General features: G+C 32.3%; 1 protein-coding gene across 1 annotated transcript; it reads left to right on the forward strand.

The window, feature by feature from the left end:
* Nucleotides 1–833: 833 nt before the first annotated feature.
* On the forward strand, nt 834–2,822 carry LOC111378965. Its single transcript, XM_023002269.1, has one exon. The coding sequence runs from the start codon at nt 834–836 to the stop codon at nt 2,820–2,822; it is 1,989 nt and encodes a 662-aa protein (XP_022858037.1).
* The last annotated feature ends 17,385 nt before the right edge of the window (nt 2,823–20,207 follow it).

A 20,207-nucleotide genomic window follows, 5' to 3' on the forward strand; every position in this document is an offset into this window, starting at 1 on the left:
TTTGGAGATTGAATATTGGAAAGAAGTATGAATGAATTTTTGAATGGTCAAGTTTAAAGCATCCTATAGGCTATAGAAACGAATCAACATGATGCCAACACTAGTCAATATGCGAATGTGACTTGTAATTTACAACAAAAGTAATGGATTAGTTAAGGAGTTCATTACACTTTAATACAAAAGGACAAAATGATACTAATTATTTTATAAAGGTAAAAGTACGCTATGTAAGGACAAAGTGGTATTAATTAAAGTACATAGAATTGCGAGCCTTACCAAGTCCACTGTGTTCAAAACAAGTGTAGATGAGTCAACGAGTCAATTTTTTATAATGAATTGTTCCCAAAAAAAAAAATATATAGATTTTATAATTGGTTGAAAGCGTGTTTGAACAATCATCTTCAATAAATTGATACCTAACTCTAAAAATCTCGTACATATTTGTCGGAATGTTATGACAACGCATTTAATATATTTCCGAGTTGGTTGAAATATAATCGGAGAAAAAACTATACAACATAAATAAAACTACATACAATTCAACATTTTTTCTCCAAGCATGTTAGTAAAAGATAAGATAAGTAAAGAGCCTGTTTGAAAGTGTTTTTGAAAATTGATTTTTTTAAGGGTTTGGTACTTATTTTGTCACAAATAAAAGGTTCAGATCTACTAATAGATGAAAGGTTTGATACCTTCATTGCAATTTCCCCCTTTTCGTATTGAAAAACAATCATTTCCCTATAAATAGCACCTATGCTATATTCAGTTTAGTGCTAGACAAGAAAATCAATTGGAATCCAGCCAAGCAAAGAAATCTAAAGAACCTGCAGGCGATGTCTCTGCCAAGCAACAAAAATGGTGGAGATATGCAAAGGCAAATTGAGGCTCCCATTCCATGGATAGGCATGTATGTAGCTGCAGCCTCTTTTGTCTGCTCCCTGGCAATGACAGCGGACTTGTTCCATGGATACCGAACCAAAAAGTTATGGTTTCCATCCAAGTACTTCTCAATCAATGCTGCTACTTTGTCATTGTTACAAGTGGCAATGAAGCTGCCCGTTGATCTTTCGACTTATATGTGGGCTGTTACCGATAGACTTGCAAAGGTCAGTAGCCTAATTCTTGTGTCAACTGCTATGGGAAATTTCATGACTTCTTTTGGATCCATGAATATTAAAGAGATTTTGTTAAACGTAACTGCTTTAGGCATTCTTGTTATCACAGTCATTGTTAATGTCTGTATCCAAATCATCCAAACGAGGCATTTTCTAGGCACTCGAGAACTGTATGCCGAGGAAATCATAGCTAGTTTCTCCATCCTACTTTTGTTTGTTATTTTATCTGCTTCTGCTATAATGGTCCCAACAGCCAAAAGATATCTTGAAATGAAGTACCAAGAAAAGCTGAAACTGGCTTCAGAGGAAGAACTCGAGCAGTCTGTGGAGTTTGAGAATCTCACAACGGAAAAACTAAGAGTTATGATCAGGAAATACTGGGTGATGGCAGAAACTAGTAGCCCTCAATTCGTGATTGCACGTTCTGTGACCTGTTCGACTTCAGGTGTAATTTGTCTGCTGATTGCTTTCATTTTGGCACAAGCTCAGGCTCGAATGGCCAGAAACGGTAAAATTCTCAGCGAAATGGCTTCTAACTATGCTTGGTCGACGAGTTGGATAGTACTTGCTCAATCTGCTGGGGTGTTAGTGGGTACTGTTGCCCCTGCATTCAGATGGTTGACTGCAGTAAATTTTGCATACTCAGGAAAAGGCCTGATGAGCTATAAGAGTGCATTCAAAATTGAGACTTACTGGACTCAGATGCTGATGGAGTGGAAGGAAAGCTCCTTGCCATTGGAAATTAGAGACAGGAAATGGAGAAAAGTTCTTCATGATGCAAAAGGACTAATTCTGAATTTTGCCATTAGAGTTCAGATGTTGATTGTTCTGTTCAGCAAGTTAGTCCAACTTATCTCTATCTGTTTCATGAGTCGAATAATCTTGTGTTTCCACTGTATCACAAGGTTGAAGAATAGGTCCACCTCTGGTACATCAGACATTCATGTGGTTTCCGAATCGGAATCAGGAGTCAATACAGAACAGGATCTTACCCGTTATGTTCTGCTACTTGAAGGCGAAGTCGCGCAGCCCCCAAAGACCCTTAAAAACATCTGCAACAAGGTGGATAAGATGATCGAGATAGGTAAAAAGCGGCAACCGAAGAACCTGGAAACCCTTTTAAATAAAGTCGACAACTTCAGCAGCTGGACAGAAATGTATGATTATGAAGAACCAAGTCTACATTCTCAGGAACCTCCTAATTGCTGGTCTTTACAACTAGTGATCTTGACAGCTATAGCTATCGCACTTCCAAACGTCCCAATACAGAGTACTAGTCGGTTACTTACCAGCGTTAACGAAGGCCTCGTCTATGTAAAACTTATCGAGAAAATCCTAGATAGAAATGGGGTTAGACTAAACAGCAGAAATGCAGCAGACGCCATGTGGGTAGATGTCGAACTATATAAAAAGTGGCAGCACATAGATCTCAGTGAAATGTCTCGTAAATGTAGAAACACCAAGGAGGTATTACAAAAACTCTCTGTTGAAGCTGGAAATATAGTAAAGGAGTTTAAGACAAACGTGAAAGATTGCCGTATAAAAAACCCTCTTAATTGGCCGGTCAAGATTATATCTGCTGATTCAATCTACCGCCAAATCAAAGGAAATAACTTGCTGCTACATGAAAGCGAACGGATGAGGGATTTTTCAACCAATTATCCACAAGGATTGCAGATGTACTGGCAGCATGTCTTACCAATTTAACTCGCATTATAACCATGAAGTGTCACCAGAACTCCATAGAAGAGAGGGAGAAAAATGTCCATCAAGCAGCTCTCCTGTTGGGTGAAACTGAAGGAATTCTCCATATTCTTCAGCAGCGTAAAGGACAGATTTTGAATCTGAGAAATCAGCATATCCACTAATAGAAAAGTCCATTCCTAGTTCACATTCAAGAGCTTTTAAGATAAAGGCCAACTTCAATCATACCGTCAAGTGCCTAGAATAATTTGTAAAATTAGCTCTGTTTATCTTCGACAACTTTAACTTGTAGACTTAGCTATGTTTATTTGTAAGTGTTATGTTCTAAATTCAATTGATTCTGGACGTAAACACTTTTAATATAATTAATGCATTTCATTTATGGCAGATTTACTTTTCTGAATGAATTATTATTAATAAAGTCTATAGTTTCAAGTCAAAGTAATTTATTAATCACAAAGAGTTGTGATAGTGAGAAACAAATTATATATAATTGAATCTTAAATTATCCATGATCATAAATAATAACGAGATACGAATATCATTATTACGCTTAGACCAACACATGTAGCGTTTCTCACTTATGAAGTAAATAGTCGATCTTACAAGTTAAATATAGTGACATTTAAATGGATATGCAAATATTTTGCTATAAGAACAAAACATTGGATACTTACTGGAAAGATTCTACATGAATAATTATCTGAACGTCAATAGTTAATTTCTCACATTCAATAGTAAAATTGGTCATTTGACTTGAGATTATCATAGTGCCCCGTATGAGGATATACATGTTGATATTGGAAGTTGCTCTACCGAGAGTCATTAATACAACATCATTTGATTATGTCAAAAATTATATAAAGGTTGTGAATAAACAATAAATAATTCGTCATTCTTAGATAATAAAAACTTATGATCTATGTTTCATTCAATTAAGTTGATAACGAAATCTTTGACTAAAGTGTGTTCATAAGTTGAAAAAAGTTTTTGATCAATATTAACTTAAGAGTGGGATGAAATATATGATTGATAATCGAGATTGATACTTATCCACATCTTGTGATTTATTAGATCATATTAACGAATGGATTATAATTTTACGGCTAATAAATAAGTTTGATTTTTTCATACCACGTGACACTTTCCTTCACATGTATTGCCTGGCACATTGCTAGATGTTGATCTGGAACAATGAATGTGAATTAATTAATCTAGGTGAATTAATAACAAAATTATAAAGGATACTTTAATTTAATTTATTTTGATTAGATCAAAATAATAGTTCACGTCTTTTGACATCGTGATCGGGAACCTAATGAGTCACATATAAAAAGAGAATTAGAAAAATGATGTTATTAACTAATTAAAATGACAAGTGTTGAACATTTATGCAATTAATTAATTGGATTACTTATTAATGAGCCTAAGTTAATTAACTTATGGGTCAAGTTTAATTAATTAGATTAAATAAATATTGGGTTGGCATGTTTAATGGGTGGATCGAGCCCATTTAAACTTTTATAAATAAACTATCGAGATTGTGAAATCATAATACACATTTATTATCTTGCTAGCACAAGAAAAGAAAAACACTAATTCTTTCATTCTTGTTCTCTTGTCAGGATTACCATTAGAGACAGGAACAATTAGATATCTTTGATGTGCAACTCATGATTGTACATGTTCCAAGATTGTCAAAAAACTTTACAAAGTTAACTAAAAATATAATACATGTAACAGTTTTTATCTAAATACAAAGAAGATATTTGGTGCAAAATGAAATTGTTTAGATTTCGAGTACATGGTTAAATAAATTCCCAATTGTAATATTAGAGCCGATTGTGTTTGTTAAAAAACTATTTTTGAATTTCGGAACAATCAATGGTTGATTATTGTTTCTAGTTTTCAAGAAAATCGATTTTCATGTTCTTGAGAAAGAAAATTAATTTTGGGTCGAAAATGAATTTGAAGCTAGCACTAGAGCGGTGGATTGCAGTAGCGTAACCCTAATTCTCTCATTCTTGTTCTCTTGTGTGGATTACCATTGGAAACCGAACAATTGGATAGTTGTAACGTGTATATCATGATTGTATCTGTTCCAAGATTGTTAAAAAAAAAAAAAAAAATTCACAAAATTAACTAAAAAATAATTCTTATAATAGTTTCTATCTAACTACACAGAAGATCTTCGTTGCAAAATGAAGTTGTTTAAATTTTGTGTGCATGATTAAGTAAATTTTCAACTGTGGTATCAGAGTCTGCTTTGTGTTTGTTAAAAATTATTTTTGAATCTTGGAACAATCAATGGTTGATTGTTGTTGATTTTTTGTTTCTAGTTTTTAAGAAATTGATTTCATGTTCTAAAATCTTTGAGAAAGAAAAATAATTTTTTGTCAAAAATGGATTTGGAGCCAGCTCTAGAGTGGCAGATTGTGGCGGCACAAGGCGCATTCTCTTAGTAGTGTTGAGCACCGTATTGATCTCCACAGCAGGGTGGCTTGTAGGGGTGAGTCATCGCTGTCATGCTGCTATGGGCTTATAGTGGTGAGCTACAACTATTTGAAAGTGACAACACAAGTTAGAAAAACATCGCCGACTCTAGTGCAAAAGGAAAATTTTTCTTTTAGTGTTTTCGAATGATTTATGGATGGAGCATCAAATGTAATTCAAAAGAAGGGTTTGTCATGCAATTTATGAAATAGAAGGGCCTATTTTTAATTTTAAATGAGAGGTTTGAATGTAATTTTTCAAATGGTTTTTAAATATAAATTTTGAAAAGGTTTTAAATTAGATTTTAAAAGGCTTGACCTTAAATTTAATTTTTACAATAATTTAGATTTTGACCCAAATTAAAATTTTATTTAAATTGACAACTTTATAAATTATCGCTACAATTTGATTTTAACTAATATTTAAAACTTTGATCCTAAATTGAAATTTATTTTATTTAAGAGATTTATCTAAAATTAAAATATAAATTCAATTGTCCTAAAATCTTGGAATTATAGTTGGATTCTAATTTGATATTTAATTAAAATTTAATTTTAATTAAATAAGTTCGCACTGATATTTTGGAACTAGAGTTAAAATTTGATTTTAATTAAATAAGCTCATCCTAAAGTTTTGGAATTAGAGTTGGACTCCCATTAATTAAAATTTGATTTTAATTAAATAAACTCACTAATTAAATTAGTTGATTAATCAATTAATTAATTATTTCGATTCATCCATCTAAATTGAGAATGACCTTAATTGCAAGAAATTTGAAAATAGTATCTCTAAAAATCACATACGATGGCGGCAGTGAACACAATAACATCAACGCCAAGTCTTCCTCATCATACTTAACTTCCAATGTCTCTATATCGGCCACTATTTCTTTGAACATAGTTAAGTGATTATTCAATGACGCACTTTCGGACATTTGATGAGAATACAATCGCTGTTTCAAGTGTACTTGAGTCTGAGCTTTTCGGTCCCTACGCTGCTTTTCATCTTGCATCCAGGTTGAAAGCATCTTATCAAAGCCAAGCAAGGCTTTCTCCAAATTCATCCGCAAGAGAACTGCTCGTATCTAAACTTGCCATAAAATAAATCTCGTGTTTTAATTCAATAATGGAATATCATATTTCATCGTTGCCATACGTAATAATCAACCTTCTCTCTAATATGAATTGTTGCGCAATTGACCGGAAGATTATGACAATAATGAAATAAACAAAAACAAGATCATCAAGATTTACATAAAACCCCAAAAAGGGAAAAAAATCACGATCAGAAGAAGAGAAATTCACTATCATCAATAGCAATTGTGTTTACAACAAGATCTCAATCTCTCAATTAAGATCTAAAACTCTCATGGTGTTGTATGAATATTATGAATCAATACAAACCGTGATTTTTATATAAGCAATCCTAGAAATCAAGTTGTAGATGAATAGGAGTCGAAAACGCGTTAAAACGCAAAACTTAGAAAGCACTATCGAATGATATCAAACTAACAAAGGGCAGTTTCACTATCGACACAATTTCCATTAGTAAGCTCATCAGTTTGCACCTGTGAGAACTTATGTCAGTGATGAGGTAGCACACCAAGGTTTATGTAGTAAAACTTTCAGAAATCATGAGCTGATTCCATTTCCATGAGTGACATTTTAACCAACTTTAAAAATTGCTTTCTATTTTCTGTTGGAAATTTTCCATAGGGTTTTGAATTTGAGAATCTTGAATTCTTTGGTGGATGAAAGTTTGAATTTTTGAGAGATTTGAAGTGTAGGAGTGATTAATTTTTGGTTTTGGAAAGTATTTGACGATTGGAGAAGGAAATTTGAGGGATTTGGAGAAGATTTAGGACAAGAAATGAAAGAAAACGAGGAAGAAAATTAAGGAAAAGACGCCTGATACGCAATTTTAAAACTGAATTCCCATCAAATCAGACGTCCAACTTACTACTCAAACATCCGAATTGCTAGTGTTTCTTTGACTCGTTCGATATCCCCTTTTTCGCCATAATAAATCAAATATAAAATAAATCATGTGACACTTAGAAATAAAATGTGTATGAACACATAGTATTAATTCAACTCAGTTATGCACTTCAAATTCATCAATAATGCTTAAATCTCTTCGAATATGTGAATATCGATCAAGTGCTAGAGGTTTACTGAAAATGTTGGCCAATTGATTTTCCATATTTACAAATTCTAGTACAATATCTCCTTTTGCGCATGATCTCTTAAAAAGTGATGTTTAATTTCAATATACTTCATTCGAGAATGCAAAATGGGATTTTTTTGACAAGTTTTATAGCACTAGTGTTATCACAAATGATAGGTATATGATCGAATAATAAGTGATAATCACTAAGAATTTGTTTCATCCATAACACTTGTGCACAACAACTAGAGGCCAAGATATATTCAGCTCTGACGGTAGACAATGTAATGAAATTTTGTTTCATACTAAACCATGACACAAGTGCAAAGCCTAGAAAATGACATGTACCGCTAGTACACTTGCTATCAATTGTGCAACCAACCCAATTGACATATGAATAACTAAGTAAATCAATGTGGGTTCCCTTTGGATAACTCCCTTTGGATAACCAAGGTCTAAGTCTAGTGCCACTAAGATATCTAAAAATTCTTTCTACGGCACTATGGTGTGATTCTTTGGAATTAGATTGACATCTAGAGCATAAACACACACAAAACATGATATCGAATCTACTTGCAGTTAAGTAAACAAGGAATCTGATCATACCTCGATATTTAGTTACGTCAACAAAAGTACCTTGATCATCTTTGTCCAACTTTATTGATGTGCTCATTGGAGTGTTCATTGGCTTCAATATATCCATTTCAAACCTCTTAAGCATGTCCAATATATATTTATTTTGATTGATGAATATCCCATCACTAGTTTGCTAAATTTGAATACCAAGGAAGAATTTAAGTTTTCCATCATGCTTATTTCAAATTCTATGCTCATCATTTTGAAAATTCTCAACAAAGATAGATATTGGTTGCACCAAGTATAATGTCATCATATAAATTTGAACAACAATCATATCGTTCTTTTAAATTTTGATGAAAAGAATAGTATCCGCTTTACTTATTGAAAAGTCATTTCAAAGTAGAAATTTGCTTAATCTTTCATACCCAACTCTAAGAGCCTGTTTTAAAGCGTAAAGAGCCTTTTTAAGTTTAAAAACATAGTCCGGATACATGTGATTTATAAAATCAAGGGGTTGCTCTACAAAGACTTCTACTTGAATAAAGCCATTTAGAAATACACTTTTAACATCCATTTGATAAAGAGTGAATCATTTATGACAAGCAAATGCAAGAAGCATTCAATCTAACCTATCAACCAGTGCAAAGATTTCCTCAAAATCGATACCTTTCTCTTAATTGTAACCTTGGGCCATTAATCTAACCTTGTTATGCACAATTATCTCATTTTCATCTCTTTTATTTCTAAAAACTCATTTTGTGCCAATGACGGTTTGATCATTTGGTCTAGTGACTAAATCTCAAAACATGATTTCTTTCAAATTGATTTAGTTCTTCTCTAGAATCCAAAATTCATTAAACTCGAATTCCTTGATTTTTTTTGGTTCAATTTGCGAAATGAAAGTACAACTATTAAGATGGCTTCTAGTAGAAGCTCTAGTACTAATAAAATGATGGATAGCTCTTCTGAGTGAGAATGAATAGACCTCCATTCTTTTGGTAGAGAATGATCATTTTGTATTTCGGTAGGTTTTACTTCACTTTGTTGAACGTTGGCTTCTTTCTTGTGTTGGTCTTCAACATCCATTTGTTCGAAGGAAATTTTCAATCCTACACCATAAGTAATACCTTTCTCATGATCAAGAGGATTAGTTTAATCAAAGGTGAGGCTAGAGTTCTTTTGTTAAATAATCTATAAGTTTTGCTAGTCGATGAATATCTTAAAAAGATTATCGGACTTTGAATTAAATTTCCCCAAATTTTAATTTTTTTTTTCAAAATAAAGCATTTGCAACCAACTACTTTGAAATAACCGATATTTGGAATTCTATAGGGAATCTTAGTTTTTTTTTGACCAACTAAAACTCTATTACGATATAGCAAGCGGTGTTAACGGCTTCGGCCCAAAAGTATTTTGGCATGCTATTTTCATTAAACATGGTCCTATTCATTTCTTGTAATGTGATATTTTCCTTTTTACTTAGCCGAGAAATTATGTTCATATCCATTCTCATTACAAAAATTATCAAAAGCGATATTAAATTCTCCACCTTAATCACTTCTAATAGTTGTAATAGAGTATCATTTTTCATTTTGAAACTTTTTACAAAAAATGTTTAAACACATTCAAAGCTTCAAAGTTTAGATTTAAGAATAGGACCCAAGTAAATCTAGAAAAGTCATCGACAATGATGAATTCATAATGTTTACCACCCCAACTAGCAGTTCTAGATGGCCCAAAAAATTTTATGTGGAGTAGTTGTAACAATTTTGTAGTTGAAGAGTATAATTTAATATTAAAATAACTTTTCACTTGTTTCCCAAATAGATAAGCATCAAAATTTTATCTTTTTCATGCTTCGAATTTGGCAAATCTTTGACAAAATAATTTTTGAATTTTTTTCAGAAAAGATCCATACTATCATGACCTAATCTCCTATGCCACAACCAAATATCCTCTTATCAACTTGATAAATATTTTTCATGACTTTCAAATTCAATATTTATGATATAAATAACTTTACTTTGACTTCCTATATATATCACATCTTTTGATGTAGCATTCTTCACAAGACATTTAGAAGAATTGAATTTAATACGGTATCATTTATCACATAGTTGGCTAATACTAGGCAAATTATGTTTAAAGTTATCTACCAATAAAACATTTTCAATTGAATGCGAAGAATGATTACCAATGTTCCCAATTCTAATGATTTTTCCTTTTGTATTATCCCTGAATGTGACATGACCTCCATCATTCTTTTTGAAATTTGATAGTAACATTCTATATCCGATCATATGTTTGAACATCCACTATCCAAGAATATTTGCTCTTTGTCTTCTTTGGTACCTAAAATAATAATTTAATTTTTGATCTTTGGTACCCATACAAGTTTGGATCCTTGGTAGTTAGTTTTTGTGGACTCTCGAATCCATTTGTTCTCATTTTCAATGTGCAGTCTCTTTTTGGTTAGATAATTATAAGCAATATGTCCATCTTTATTGCAAAAGCTACATGTAATGTTTGAAATAGAGATGTTTAAAGCTTTGACAAATAAATTTTTGTTCCAAGATTGGTTTATATCGAATTCTTCCTTTATCAAAAAACACACTTTTGATCACCAAGCAATAAATCAAAATTCTTCTTATCTTTAGTGATTTTGCAAATAATCTTAGTTAAATTTTCAAATTTTTCTTTTAAAACAATTTTTTTTAATCAATGAATCATAATGAACATTTTCCTTTTGAGATGCTTTTGAGTTTCTAAATTTTTATTCATTTCATTTTTTAACAAGTAGTGTTTCTTTTTAAAAATGGAGCGATTTAAGACAAAATTTTCAAATTCCTCAAGAATTTCATCATAGGAAGTAGATAAATCATCATATGAATATTTTACAATAGGGGTTTACGTCTTCTTCGATTACTATAAAGCACATGTTTGTGACTTCTTCTTGACTATCATTTTCATCGCAATCAATGTCATCACTTTCATCCCATATTGTTTGGAATGCCTTTTCTTAATATTCCTCTTCTTGTGGGGTGCTCGATTCTCTTATGACCGGGTTTGTCAAAATCATGCAAATGATTTTTCTTGCTTTTTTCTACACCGTTTTCTTATTTCTTTTGAAATTTTCAATTATTTCAAAAATTTATTTTTTTTACAAGAAGAACTAGATTATCGAGCTCTTCATCACTCATTTTTCTCACTTGTAGCTCCTTTATTAATTATCGATTTTAAGGAAATTTAGTACTTAGGAAGCTCCTTTGATTCCTCTTTGATTTTCCTTGTTTTATCCTTAGTTTCGACGATGTTGAGCTCATAAGTTGAAAATTACGATACCACTTGAAGGTTCTATTTAACAAATTTATTTTGATCCCATGTGCGATACAATTAAAAGCAACATGTTACTTTTTTACATCTTCCTAGATGGTTAATCAAACAAGTCAATTATCCTATGTTGAAGTGCCACAATTTGTAATATAAAAGCAATAGAGAACACAAAAGTTGTTGACGGAGAAAATCCAATTGGGTAAAAACTCTGTGATCAAGCCAATGTCTTTTACTATAGACAATGATAAACTTACAGTACGATCTAGTCTAGAAAATTTCACTAGATCGCTGATCTACTTTCTACAATCTCCAAGATCTACTGGAACGTGCTTCACTCAGACTTGTTTTCAATCTTCTGAAATTGTCTAGTTCCTCTAGATCACCAAGAACTCCTTGTTCTTGTACTCTTCATGTGTTTCTGGTCCAACATCCCTCAATCTTTGACAACCTTTAAAAGCTATTGAAAAAGTATCTTCCTGTATGTGTATAGGAAGTGGGTCTTTTGGATTATATGAAGTTGATGTTTTTCCCAAATATGTAGTTATATGAATTCAAGAATCAATTAATAAAACAAAGGCTTGAATGTGTTCTTAAATTTTTGAAGGACGATATCTAGGAGGATTATAAGGAACAACCATCCACAAATTTGTGTTAGGGATTTGGTATATATAGTAGAAGGTATTTAGGTAGTATGGACTGGTTAAAACTCTTGAAAAATACGAACTAAGATTTTGCGTGTGACACCAACGCATGAACGCCAGGTTAGAGACAAATAGGCGACAAGGTTACTATTTTTTTCGCTCGAGTATCAGATGGGCGATAGGCTAGCATAAATTTGGGGGCTTTTTCCTCCTAGTTCCAAACTCGAACCATAAGATACATGTTTTATCTATACAATATACCAACTGATTCATGGACAGTTACAACTTTTGATATTAGTCCTTTGGTCTAAGAAATTGCCAAAATAACATAAGTCCTAACATAAATTATCAAGGTTCCATAAAGTTCTTCCAACAGATATGAGTTGATATCTTTGGTAATCTCTATCAATACCCTTAATAAGCTCCAATTTTTCGATAGTGACCTAAGCATTTTACTTACAAGCTCACCATTAGTAAATTTTCTGTCAAAGCCTTTGAGGCCGTTAACAATATCGGCAAAGCGAGTAATCCTGTTAACAATGGTTCAACTTGTTTCATGAAAAAGTCTTCAAATTTTTTTACTAAAAGATTAATCTTAGTTTCATTTACTTTCCTAGTGCCAACATGAGTAACTTCTAATGCATGTCACATATCATATGTGAAATCGCACGTGCTAATACGATTAAAATTTATTTTTATCAAAAGCACAATAAAGTATATTTTTAGCTCTAGTATTTAAAAATAATTTTCATTTATGGTCTTCGTCATACTCCTTTCTAAGTTTTTTGAATGGTTTTATTGGATTTACCATCAACTTTAATAATCTTTGTAGGCATATAAGGACCATATTCAATAACTTTTCAAATATTATAATCTATTTATTGAATGTAAATTATCATCTTATCTTTTCAATAAGTATAATGTTTTCCATCAAAGGAGAGATGACGATTTGTAGAATGCCCCTCAAAATTTTGAAGATTTGTATAATGCCAAATAGTGATCCATGTCCTCAGTTACCAAACTCTCCGTCATGAGCATGGCCTTTTCACTAAAGTTGATTAACTTATAGTGTAATCCAAACCCTTACAATGCTTCTAATGGCTTACAAACAATGAGCATCGATCCATGTACAATATTGAGCATTCCGAAACCTCAATATGACCCAAAAATTTAAAGAGAAATCATTTTACAATTTGAAACTTCTCTCTTAATATATGATATAATCAAAATTAAGTACAAAGGGAGAAATAGACTAGCACTTTAATAAATAGCAATGAACAAAGGCTCAAATGTTAGGTGAGAAAAACTTTGACGAGAAAGATATTTTTCAAAGTAAATAATTTGATAAAGATAAATAAAATATAAGATCAATATAATATAGCTAAAAAATATCTCACTTAAGTGCTCTCAAAAGTGTTATGATGAATGAAAAGTGAAATGGTATTTATAGAGGTCAAAACGTCAAAAATTTTGACTAATCGGACAACCAATCTAGACGTCCACATTCTAAGCCAGACAACCAAGCTAGTCCCTGTGTGTCAAAATTTAGAATAGTTAAAAAAGTGATTGTTGGACGAATCGAACATCTGCTAGGCTCAACCGGACGTCCGCTTGGGCAAAACTTTTGCGAATTTTTCTTTCTTGATAGTTTTGAGTAATGTAGGCTTGTGAAAGATATTTTGCAATTTATTTTTCAAGGTAAGTGATATTGTAATGAGTTTGAATATCAAGTTAAATACTTACCTTTTGAAGATAATTTTTATGCAAGTGTTTTTATAAACTAATTTTCTTGTGCATAAAAAATTAGTTATTAAGCTTTTAATAATACATTGCTAGCGTTGCACCTTTACACAAGAATGCGAACCACCTTAGTCTAATATTTTCGATGTTTGACTAATGAAATTCTTTATCTCAAGTGATTTGTCGTGAATGTGTGGCTTCCATCTCGATTTTTATTAATCATCTGTGCCAGTCTTTTGATAGTATTATTTTTTGCCCTTAATTGATCAACTGTGTAACAATAGCTATGAAGATTCGAATTCAATTGTTTGAAACAAAATCGACTTATTTGTTATGATCAAGCCGTGAAGTCAACCATAGATCAACGAAGGTAGCTTCCGACTTTGAACATTCTTTAGTAAAATACTATAGATTTACTTGATTAATTGATGAACGTGATATCTTAAATTATCCTATTGTAGATGTAAACCAAGACAACAATGCTTATACAGATATTTTCCCTAAATCATTCATGGTTTTCATGACTTGGTTGATTTTAGCCCTGAACCACTCTTTGATTTTATAAGTTTTAAGAAAATTTCAACCTCGAACAATTTTCGTTGAAGCGGCCTTACCTCACACTTATATTGGCGACTTTCTATTAAGACTATTCAGCCCTGCTCTGCTTAACTTAATCATGATATAGGAATTATTAAAGTATATTTTAACCTTTAACATTCTACAGAAGACACTTTAATTATCATAGGAATAAGTTAGGAAGTATTTTCCTAAGTGCATCATTGAATCTTCATAACTTAGTTGTCTCTTTAAACCAAAATCTTGGGATCTCCAATCTACAAGGTAAGGTTACTATTACAAAGATTTTTACATAGTAGGCTTTAATCCCATTCATTTCGATAAACAACATATTCGATCTCTTAGTAGGCATTTCATAAGTAGACCAGCAATGTTCTCCGTTGATTTTATATAGTCTATAGAGATAATAACATTTGAGTCAGTTGCTTAATGGTATTGTGTTCGACGTATATGTCTAGACTTACCATTATACATTTACTTTGCGCCCTTCCAATCACCGATCTACTATCACAATGTATACCTATTGTAGGTATTGACTAAGGCCAACATGAAATATCCTTCAAGAAGTTACGAAGTTATTCTGCTTCTTCTCTAGCTTTGTTAAATGTAATAAATTTCAATTCCATCATTGATTGAGCTATACACGTTTGCTTTGTAGACTTCCATGATATAGCAATCCACCAATGGTAAGTACATAACCACTATTAGATTTGGAATCCTTCATGTCGAATATTCAATTCGCACCATAATATCCTTCCAATACTGTGGGATATTTTATGAAGTGTAATCCTTAGTTTAAGGTATACTTCTAATACCTAAGAACCATTGTTAAAGTCTTCCAATGATCATGACTTAGATTACTTGTGAATCCAATAAGTTTATTCACAGCAAATGCTATATCTGATCGAGTGCAGTTTGTAATATATATTAGGCAGCCTATAACTTGTGAATATTTTAGCTGTTACACGCATTCACCCATATTTCTTACTAAGTGTAAACTTGTGTCAATATGTGTTTTTTCTAGAGATCTTAATCCCAAATATCACATGGGTCGTATCCAAGTCATCCAATCAAAATATTTTGTTAATATTCTCTTGGTGTTTAGTATTATTTTGTTACTATTATCCATTATTAACATGTCATCTACATGTATGTTTTATGTATATGCACTTGTCACACTCATTTATCTTAAATCCATTAGACAACATCATTTTGTTAAACTTTTGGTGTCATTATTTAGGAGCTTGTTTCAAACCATACAATGACTTAACAAGTTTACAAAACTTTTACTTATGACTAGGAAAGATGAACCCTTCGAGTTGTTCTACGAAAATCTTATCTTCTAACTCACTATTTTTGAAATGCTATTTTTACATTCATTTGAAAAATCTCAAGATAACTAATGCTGTAATTACAATTAACTAGGGCTGGACAAAACTTTCGAACTGAACTCGACCCGAACTAAACCGAATCGAATCAAGCGGTTCTTCTTAAGTTAAATACCCCAACAAGTTCTGAATCGAGAATCGACAAGTTTGGTTCGATTCTTAGTTCTAGATCAAGAAACGAAGAATTGAATAAAAACCGAATCTCCCTAATTTTTAATTTATTTACTTTAAATAATCCAAATTAGTTTATTTTTTAAATAAATTTGTTAACTACTTAATTTAGCTCAAACTCAAAAATTTGATTTGTATATTTCTAATTTTTAGTCCAAGCCCAACTTAATCAAATTGACCTAAGTTTTACCCAAATCTGTTATTCTACCATAATTTAATTTTTTGCATTTTAGAGAAATCGAATTGAAGCTCGACAGTGTCTCTTAATTATTATGAGCTCGCTAGCTCGCTATCTTTCTCTTTCTGTGATTTCAACAATTAAATCTATGAAGAACTTAGCAAAAAGAGGCGTAAAAGATACATAAGATTAAATTGCATTCTTTTGTAAGAGCTAAAGTTGAACATGTCATTCGGGTCATTAGTTGAATTAATGTATTTTTATAATTATTAAAAACTAATTATAGTACGAAATTCGAGAATCGAACCGAACGATTCCACTTTCTAAATACTCAAAAATTTAGGGTACAGTTCGGTTATCGTTAGAACCAAAACAAATATGAACTTTATCGATTCCAGTCATGGATGAGTATGTACCAAAGAAGTCAAGTCCTTTATTTTGTTTATATCCTTTGGTAATCAATTTAACCTTATATTTGTCAATGGACCCATCCGATTTTAGTTTCTTTTTGAAAATCTATTTACATCCTAAATACTTATTTCCAAGAGGTAAATACTTTCGCATTATAGAATATATCTCACTATGGATAGCTTTTTTCCAAAGCGATACTTTCGATATAGACATTGCTTCATCAAAAGTCTTTAGATCATTTTTTACCATGGAGCTTAGAAAATCTGGGCCAAATGAAATAAATGTTCTAGCCCTTTTACTACACTTTTATTCTTTACGAAGTACTATTTGTAGTTTCATAAGTTCTTTTATTTGGACTTACACTTTCTTTGTCTTTACATGGAAAGACACTCTCGAAGAATGATGCGTTTCTCGATTCAATTATGATTCCTTCATATACATCTTGAATTTCATATTTATGTACAAGGAGACGATATGCCCTACTATTATTAGCATATCCAATAAATACACAATCAATCGTTTTGTAACTGATTTTCACTTGTTTAGGTTTAGATACTTCAACCTTAGCCAAACACCTCCACACTTTCAACTGTTTATAGGATGGATGATGACATTTCCATAGCTCATGTGGAGTTTCTTCCATTTTCTTAAGTGGTATCCTGTAAAGAATGTTATTTGTCAAAAGAACAGTTTTCCCCACAAGTTTTGAGGTAGACCTGAACTTATCAACATTATGTTCATAATCTATTTAAGAGTTCGATTTTTGTGTTCAGCAACACTATTCGATTGAGGTGAGTAAGGTGTTGTTGTTTGATAAATGATTCCATGCATGAAACAATATTATCCAAACGGTGCATCATATTCTCCACCTCTGTCATTATGGATATTCTTTATTAGTTTACCAATTTGATTCTCAACTTTCATCTTATAATATTTGAATACACCTAAGGCTTCATCTTTAATTCATAATAGAAAGATAGTACAATACTTTGTACAATCATCGATGAAAGTTATAAAGTATTTCTTACCACAATTAGTTTGAACGAATTTTAAATCACAAATATCGCTATGTATTAATTCTAAAAGTGTCGTATTCCTTTGGACCGAGTGAAATTGTATTTTGGCCAACTTTGTTTGAACACATACTTCACATTTATGATTAGTATCAGTCTTATTCTTATTCATAATACTTTTTGGTACAATTATAAAATGTTTATTTTGAACATTACTTCACTGAGATAACTCTTACTAATATACATATCATTTTTGGTAAGTACGAACTTGTCCAATACAAATACAAGTGTAAAGTTATTCTTTCTAATTAGAGATCTCGAAACTAGGTTCTTCCTATTGTCAAGCACATGGAGGACATTATTGAGGACTAGTTCTTTCTTGAAAGTCATTTTCAATGTGATCTTTTGCAAGTCCTTCAACCTTTGAACTTGCAGAGTTCCCTATGAACAATTGTCTTCCTTTCAATTCATGATAGTTTGAGGGGTTAATTACGCCAATAGTCACTGAACTTTGCCGCAAAAGGTTTTTCGGAAATCATTGAACTTTAAAAATCACCTAAATGGTCACTGAACTTTACAAAAAGTTTCCCAGAGACCACAAAACTTCACCTTCCGGCCACCTTGGCCGCTGGACCAACATAAAACCTTGAAGCCCTCAATTCTCGCTTCGTAACTCACCCAAGCTCTGGCCATAACACCAACCGATACGGTCGGAAATTCAAGCTAAAATGGGCAGTCGAAAGCACAAAAAATGGTCGGAATCTTCATTTATTAATAATCCAGGCTGCCCATTTTGGCTTGGATTTTCGACCGCATCGGTTGGTGTTATGGCCGGAGCTTGGGTGGGTTGCAAAGAGGGAAGTAAAGGCTTCAAAGTGGTATGTTGATCTAGCCTCCAAGGTGGCCAAAGGGTAGAGTTTTGGTGGTCCAAAAGTGGTGACTCTAACACTTTCGACCATTTTTTGTGTTTGGTCATCCCATTTTGGCTTGAATTTTTGGCCAAATCAATTGGTGTTATGGCCGGAGCTTGGGTGGATTGCGAAGAGAGAAGCAAGGGCTTCAAGGTGGTATGTCGGTCTGACGGCTAAGGTGGTTGGAGGGTGGATTTTGGTGGTCCATAAATGGTGACTCTAAGGTGGTTTAGGGGTTTGAAAGTTTAGTGACTTCTGGGAAACTTTTTGCAAAATTCAATGACCATTTAGGTGATTTTTAAAGTTCAGTGACTTCTGAAAAATCTTTTGCAAAGTTCAGTGACCATTTAGATGATTTTTAAAGTTCAGTGACCACTTGAAAACCTTTTGCAAAGTTCAGTGACTATTGGCATAATTAACCCTAGTTTGAGAGCATGAGCTTATCTACACAAATATGGCGGGTAGCACCAGTTCGATCCACCAATCTCTTGAATTACCAACCTTGTTGCATTAAAAAACATCTGCAGATAGACTTATCTCTTTAAACCCTTTAGATAGGGAGTTTCTTTCAACCACATTTGCTTAGACAGTTTTCTTTGACTTTTGACATTCGTTTGAACGATGTTTGACTTTTATACTATTGTAACAATTACCTTTAAACTTCTTGGCATTCTTGGAACTGTCTCTTCTTGATCCATCACCAAAGATCTTACAATTCTAGTTGATGACCTTCGAACCAATTTCAACAAAATTTGTTCCAAGTTGAACAATAGATTATCTTTCAATTTTTCTATTGTCTTGTTCAATCCTCAAAGATTTATCAATTCTTCCAAGTTCATCTCTTTGCATTTGTGCTTGAGCTAGTTCTTGAAATCTCTCTACAAATGAGGAAGTTTCTCAATGATGGCTGTAACTTGGAATGATTAATACAATTCCATCTTTTCTACATGTATGTGATGAAGTAGAACTTGAGGTTCTTGTACATGACTTATCCCGGTCTTGGAGTCTACCATTTTGTTGTCCAAAAATTTGCCGATAATGAACTTCTTTGTTCCCACATTCTCAATCTTATACTTCTTCTCTAATGAATCCCATAGATCTTTGGCCAAGTTTTTTGAACTGTGCTCCATATAATATTGTCCAAACCACTTAGTATATAGTTTTTGCACAGGAAAATCGAGTACTTCCATGCATCTAAGACAATAATCGATTCACAAATATTTTCTCGTTCTTGTAATACAAGAGTGGTGCTTTTTAAGAACATGGCCAAATTCAAAACAGTAAGAACAACATCTTTTGTTTCCATCTTTTGAAGTTCATACCTCCAAACTTTTTTTATTTTTCTCATGTAGGATATGAGAGTTTGGTATTGGTATAGCCAAAGGCGGAATGACGTGGTTTGTACCATTGGTTATTTGGCTACAAATAACCTCAACGATGTTCATTTCTGTTACACAAACAAAAGTTAAATGCAGAAGATGACAAGAAGGGAATAGCACACGAAGGCTTATTCCAAAGATGAAGAGAAATGACTCGTTTTCAACAAATAACCACAAAAATTTTGTCTAAATATTGTTGGTAATTTGTGCAGTGAAAAGGTTGTTTGTAATAGACAAAGTTAATGGTTAAGTTTAATTCACAGGAGCGTAATTAAACTCAACCTATTTAGAATAGAACAAGAAAGGAAAGGGAGGAGAATGAAATATTAAAGAAAATTCAAGGCAATTTATAAAAAACTTTTTCCTTTAGACAAAATTATCAATGGTGATAAAACGGATTACGACACTT

The sequence above is a fragment of the Olea europaea genome, unplaced genomic scaffold (assembly GCF_002742605.1).
Source record: "Olea europaea var. sylvestris unplaced genomic scaffold, O_europaea_v1 scaffold1908, whole genome shotgun sequence".
Classification (NCBI taxonomy): Eukaryota; Viridiplantae; Streptophyta; class Magnoliopsida; order Lamiales; family Oleaceae; genus Olea; species Olea europaea.